The following is a 6,677-nucleotide window of genomic DNA, read 5'->3' on the forward strand; positions in this document are numbered from 1 at the left end:
GCCGGGGCACCAGCCGGAACTCCAGCCTCTGCAGCAGCTTGGCCATGACCACCTTCACCTCCATCTGTGCACGCAGGGGGCGGGGAGGGTGAGTCAGCGGCGTGGATGAGGGAGCGAGGCGCCATGGCTGCCTGGGCCCCCAACCCCGGGGACCCTGGAGCAGCAGGGGGCTCTGAAGTGCTTCCCAGACCAGACGTCACCCCGCGGTCACCTCTGGGTCGAAACCCCGCAGCTGGCCTCCTACCTGAGCAAACTGCTGCCCGATGCAGGAGCGGGGTCCCAGGGAGAAGGGGAAGTAGGTGAACTTGGGCCTGCGAACAGGAGGGAGGCGTCAGGAGGCCACAGTCGTGACAAGGCCACCCCTGTGATGACGGCTTTGGGCCGGGGCTGCTTTTGACCACGCTAAAGACATCACCGCTGACTCTGTTGAGCTCTGGATCAGCGTTTTCTCATTTCATCCTCCACTGAGCCTTCCAGAAGGAGCTGTGATTGGTCCCATTTCACAGATGGAGGAATTGAGGCTCAGAGAGGCAAAGCCACTCCCCCAAGGTCCTACGTCACTCGGTCCACTTACTCAGCCGGTCACATGTCTGGCTCCGGGAAGTCTGGGTCTGGACTCAGGCCCCATCAGAGCTGTGGTACTTAAAAGCGGTCACTCTCGAGAGAGCTGTTGGTATTCCCATTTCTCAGATAGGATCATCCAGGCTGGGGAAGGCTCGGCCACTTGCCCAAATCACAGGGCTTTCCAGTATAAGGGCCTGGTTATAAGCACACGCTTTAAAACCAGTCTGAGTCCTTGCTGGCTGTGCCTCCTTGGGCAAGTTACCTAACCTCTGAGCTGTGATTTCCTCCCTCTAAATGGGGGCAGAGTGGGGCTCCCAGCTCCCTCGCAGTGATCAGTGGTCACGGCAGCTCAGACCAGAGGCCGCTGGGGCCGTCCTCCCACCAGGCCCCCACTCGCCCACAGCTTGAAGACAGACTTACTTGGGTGCTTTGGGGCCGAAGCGATCCGGGTTGAAAGTCAGAGGGTCCTCAAAGTATGTGTCCATCCGCCCCATGACGTAGGTGCTGAACTGCCGGGCAGAGGGTCCGCTTGTCTCTGGGTCCAAGGGTAGGTCCCCTCGCACCCCCCCCACCTGCTGCAGTCACCCAGTGGGGAGACTCGGAGCAGAGTACCCCCTCCTCCACTCCCCACCACCCCATCCACCTCCCGACCCGCCCATCTGGACCAGGGTGGGGTTCCGCTGGCCCCTGAAAAGTGTCTAAGAGGAAGAAAGAGGGCAGCCCAATGTGTCGCCAACCAGCTGGGCACGCTACATCATCCCACGCTTGGCTTTACCCTGTGCGGGGAGCCACAATTATCCCTATTTTACAGATGAGGAAACTGAGGCTCAGAGGTTCATGACATGCCTGAAGTCATCTGGCAAGTAAGTGGCCAAAACGAGATGCGAGCTCAGGTCTGCGGCAAGGCCATCCTTCTGAGAGCTGTTATTAATCAAATTTGTCTTCAACACAAGACTCGCTTCAGTGGAGTGGGGGTCGGGATGCCACCGACCCCCAGCAGTCTTTCACCTGCACACCTGGTGCCTCCTGACTGGGGCTGTTGCTCTGTGCCCCGGCCCTGGGCCCTGGGTACTGGCCTCTGCACAAAGTGTCTCTCCCAAGTCTTCGCTGCTCTTCTCTGTGTGGGGTCCAGGGCAGCCAGGGCTGGAGTGGGAGTGTAAGACGGGGAGGGGTCTGGGGGCAGCAAAAGGTGCCTACTATGTGCCAGGGAGTTTTGCCAGGCAGAGGATGTACATTATCCTATTGACTCGGGTATCAGCATCCCCATGTTGCCAGGATGGTACTGAGGCCTGGAAGTTCAGCATCTTGCCTGAGATGACTCAGCCAGCGGGAGCAGGGCTGGGGTTGGAGCCCGGGTCTGCCCACTCAGGGTCACGGGGTTCAGGTTGGACACGGGGGTTGAGAGTCAGCCCTGGGTCCTTGCCCTGCCAGATGTAAGGGCATTCTGAAGATAGACGGTCATTGCAGTAGCTGGTAGTTTTTTAAAAAGCGCAGATAAACAGGATAAAGAAGCATGCATGGCTGAAACTTTGGTGTGTGCAGGGGAGACTGTGGCCGGGCCCTGGGGCTGGGGGAGCCGCTCAACAGGTGGGACACATCATTCTTCTTTGTGAAAATAAAACTGGGTCCTATTTGGGCTGAACCGTGTGCCCGTAAAATTCATATGCTGAAGTTAACTTCAGAATGTGACTGTATTTAGAGATAAGCTCTTTAAAGAGGTAATTAAGTGAAAATGAGGTCACTGGGGCCCTTAATCCAATATGGTGCTTCCCAGGTAAAGAACCCGCCTCCTAGTGCAGGAGACGTAAGAGACCCGGGTTTGATCCCTGGGTCAGGAAGATCCCCTGGAGAAGGAAATGGCAACCCACTCCAGTATTCTTCCCTGGAGAATCCCATGGACAGAGGGCTCTGGCGGGCTATGGTCCCTGGGGTCACAAAGGGTCAGAGACAAGTGAAACAACTCAGCACAGCACCAAGCAATCCAGAATGACCAATGCCATGTTACAGGGCAGTGAAGACGGACAGCACATGTGGAAATCTACACAATCTTAATGGACATTGTGCTGAGTCAGAAAGCAAGTCCGAGAGCATACTATTGTGTGGGTACACACACACACACACACACACACACATGAAGGTGAGCAGGTGTCAAGCAAAGAATTCGGGAGAGTGACAGCTTCTGGGGGGAACCAGGAGAGCCGTGTATACACAGCTGGTTACGTTCTAGTTTTTTGGCGGGGAGGGGTAGTGAGTTTATGGAGGTCATTGTGCATGAATGGAGCCTGAATGAATGAATGAGGAAACAGCCAGAGAAACAAAGGCGACCAGGGGGAGAAAAGTCAGCCTTAGTGGGAGGAGGAGCTGTGGGCAGAAAAGGAACTGGGGCAAGTTGGGGCCAGCTCAGGAACTGGGCACATCCCTGTATCTGCCCCTTGCTAGCTGTGTGACCTCAGGAAAGTAACCCGACCTCTCTGAGCCTCAGCGGCCTCAGCTGTAAATGAGGCCTCTCCTTGTAAAAGCATCCCCTGTAATCTCACGCTGGACAGTGTGGCGGGAGAGAAAGCACATCACAGGGTTACGGTTAGACCCAAGTGAGAAGGCACAGGGTGGCCAGGGAGGAGCCCCTGACCTCAGAGGACACCCTGAGCCGGCCGCTCGGGGGTGCGCAGGCAGGGCCCCACGCACCAGGAGCGGCGTGTTGCCGGGTACTCGGACCCCGTCAATTAAGGTCTCCTCCTCCAGCAGACGGAAGGTGCCCCACGCAGGCGGGTACAGCCTCAGCGACTCTTTGAGGACCTGCAGACACCGCATGGGCAGATAATGAGAGACAGATGTCAGGAAAACCCCCACAGAAAGTGCCACAAGCATGTCCCAGACCCTTCTCTGCTCCTATCCATGGCGCTGGGCGTGTGCCCACAGCCAGACTGGGTCCCCAGCCCCGGTAAGGTTAGCCTCATCTCCATGTCCAACCCCTCATGGGACAGAAGGGGAAACTGAGGCCCGGGGAGGGGGTTGAGCAAAGCCACCAGGCCAGGAGCCAGGCCTCCCCCTGAACCAGGGCCCCCACCATTCCGAGGACCCAGGGCAGCTGGAGGAAGGCCTCCCCCTGTGCTATGTCAGGGACTGGATGGGACTCTGCTGGCCGAGACTGGCCCCCTGGTGGAAAGTCTAAGACTTTTGGAACCCAGACTCCTTGGGAAACCCAAACACAGCACCTTTGACTAATGGGTTGATTTCCATATTGGGATCACCTGGGAAGCCCTAGCCACGCCCCCAGTGGCTTAATATCCTTGGTCTGCAGCAGCCTGGACACAGGGAGGGTCTTTAATCTCCCAGGGGATTTTCAGGTGCCAGGATACTGGAGAATCCCTGTCCTACAGGGTCCAGGGAGGCAGCAGGCCTGGTCAGTTAATCACCCACCTCTGCCCGGGAGCTTCTCTCCCACCCCCACACCTGAGACAGGTACTGCAGTCTCCCCAGGTCCTCGCAGTCAAGGTGCCTCTTGGACCCAATGACCTCGTCCACCTCAGCCTGCAGCCTGTCGGTCAGACAAAGACAAGTTCGTCTCCAAGGGGAGAGGTCTCCACCTAAGTGTTAAGAGGGGGCATGGCAGGAAGCGTGACAAGAGAGGCCGGGGGCCCCCTCCGCTGCACACACTGCCCCCCGGGCCCTGTTCTTGGAGGAACCGCCACATCCAAACCCAGAGGTCCAAGTAGTTGGGAACTATGTTTCCGGCCCTCAAAACATTCACCCATCATTGTGCACTGCTTGGAATCGGCTGCAGGAGGCAAACCACCTCAGAACAGGGGCTTTGCACAAAGATGCCTATTGCATAAATGGAGATTAAATTCCATATCTTAAAAAAAAATAAAAAAATAAAAAATAAATTCCATATCTTTGTTTGGGAGACTTAATATTATATTGACGCCCATTCTCTCAGGATTATAAATTCTTTATAATGAGAATTATTCTCAGAATCCCATTCTCTCAAATATATAAATTTGATACCATCCTTATGAAATGCAAGCTGAATTTTCTTTACACCTTGAAAAAAAAAAAAAAGCACAAAGAGGCCTATTTTAGCTAAGCTCAAAGCAGCTGGAAACGGCAGAGTGAACGATACAGGTACCAGCCTTGGGATGCACACTGTAGAGCCTGTTATACAGAGGGAAGTAAGTCAGAAGGAGAAAAACAACTATCAAATATTAGCACATACACATGGAGTCTAGAACGAAGGTACTGATGAACCTATTTGCAGGGCAGCAACAGAGATGCAGACATAGAGAACGACTTGTACACACAGCGGGGGAGGAGAGGGCGGGACGAATAGAGAGGGTAGCGTTGAAACATACACGTTATTGTGTGCAAAACGTACAGCCAGTGGGAATTCGCTGTACCAAGCAGGGAGCTCAAACCGAGTACTCTGTGACAACCTAGAGGGGGTGGGGTGGGGTGGGAGGTGGGAGAGAGGTTCAGGAAGGAGGGGACATATGTATTCCTACGACTGATTCACGTTGATGTATGGCAGAAACGTACACAGTATTGTTAAGCAATTGTCCCCCAATTAAAAATAAATACATTTTTAAACAATATGTCCCAGTGAAAGTGGACCTGGACCCCTTCCTACCCATGCCGGAGGCAGAAAATAACAGGGGTTGTGAGGATGTGGAGAAACCAGAACCCTTGTGCACCGTTGATGAGAATGTAAAATCGCGCAGCTGCTATGGAAAATGGTACGGAGGCTGCTCAAAAAATTAAACACAGAATTACCATGTGATGGTGATCCCAGCTCTTGGTGCTTGGTGCTTAATACCCAAAGCAACTGAAAGTCGGGTCTCAAATAGATATTTGCACACCGACGTCTGTAGCAACACTATTCACAATAGCCCAAAGCTGGAAGCAACCCAAGTGTCCACTGATGGATGAATGGACAGACAAGAGGTGGTCCATCCATACGATGGAGTATCACTCAGACTTAAGGGGAAGGGCATCCTGCCGCATGCTGCCACATGGCTGAACCTCAGGGACATTATGCTGAGTGAAAGCCAAGCAAGAAGGACAAATGCTGTATGATTCCACTTGTAGGAGGTACCTGGAGGAGTCAGACTTACAGAGACAGGAAATAGAATGGTGGTGGCCAGGGGCTGGAGGGAGGGAGGCAGGGAGTGGGGAGGTAGTTCTTAATGGGGACGGTTTTTGTTTGGGATGCTGGAATGTTCTGGGGATGGATGGTGGGGATGGCTGCCTGACTGTGAATGTACTTAATGCCATTGGACTACACACTTGAAAATAGTTTAAATGGTAAACTTTATTACATATGTGATATAATATATATGATACACACAGACACACACACAGAGCCACAATATTTAAAAAAGAATGAGAGGGGAGGGGGTTTGGGGGAGAATGGATACATGTATATGTATGACTGAGCACCTTCACTGTTCACCTGAAACTCCCACATCGTTAATCAGCTACAGCCCAATACAAAATAAAAAAGTTTAAGAAAAAAAGAATGAATGGACTTGGGAAGAGGCTGCAGAAATGTGGAGCAATGTCGTGATAGTACACACGGTGAAATTCAGGAATTAACCACGAACTGTGGCTGGGCGGATGGGGGCACCACAAGTGGATTTACTGTTGTTGATTTTTTTGCCCATGCCATGCAGCATGTGGGATCTTAGTGCCCCAACCAGGGATCGACCCCACACCCCCTGCACTGGAGTGTGGAGTCTTAACACTGGAATGCTAGGGAAGTCCCTGGATTTATCGTGATAATTAAACTTTTCTGTTTATTCCAAATTTTTAATAAGTACTATTATGTATTTTCATTTTACTTATTTTTATAATTATATTTTTATTATGTATTTTTGAACACCAGTAAGCTGCAGTTGACCTTGCACAACACAGGAGTTGGAGCACCGACCCTTCGCATAGTCAAAAATCTGAGTGTAAGTTTGGACAATTGGTCCTCCATGTCCGTGGCTCCATATCTCTGGACTCAGCCCACTGGGGACCGTGTGGTGCTGGGGCCAGTACTTAGTGGAAGAAATCCACGTGTAAGGGGGCCCCACAGTTCAAACCCTGTTGTTTGAACTGGGATTCAAACAGGG

General features: G+C 52.8%; 1 protein-coding gene across 1 annotated transcript in view; it reads right to left on the reverse strand.

Annotated features, from left to right (window-relative positions):
* The window catches only part of LOC104997009 (cholesterol 24-hydroxylase), a 38,148-nt gene that overhangs the window by 3,526 nt on the left and 27,945 nt on the right, over nt 1–6,677 (reverse strand). Inside the window, exons 13-17 of the mRNA XM_010851427.1 lie at nt 4,018–4,102; nt 3,250–3,360; nt 985–1,073; nt 245–311; nt 11–64 (exon numbers count right to left, since the gene is read on the reverse strand). Of these exons, the coding sequence (XP_010849729.1) occupies nt 11–64; nt 245–311; nt 985–1,073; nt 3,250–3,360; nt 4,018–4,102 (406 nt within the window). The remainder of the gene's footprint in view (nt 1–10; nt 65–244; nt 312–984; nt 1,074–3,249; nt 3,361–4,017; nt 4,103–6,677) is intronic.

This window comes from Bison bison, unplaced genomic scaffold, assembly GCF_000754665.1.
Source record: "Bison bison bison isolate TAMUID 2011002044 unplaced genomic scaffold, Bison_UMD1.0 scf7180017864302, whole genome shotgun sequence".
Classification (NCBI taxonomy): domain Eukaryota; kingdom Metazoa; phylum Chordata; class Mammalia; order Artiodactyla; family Bovidae; genus Bison; species Bison bison.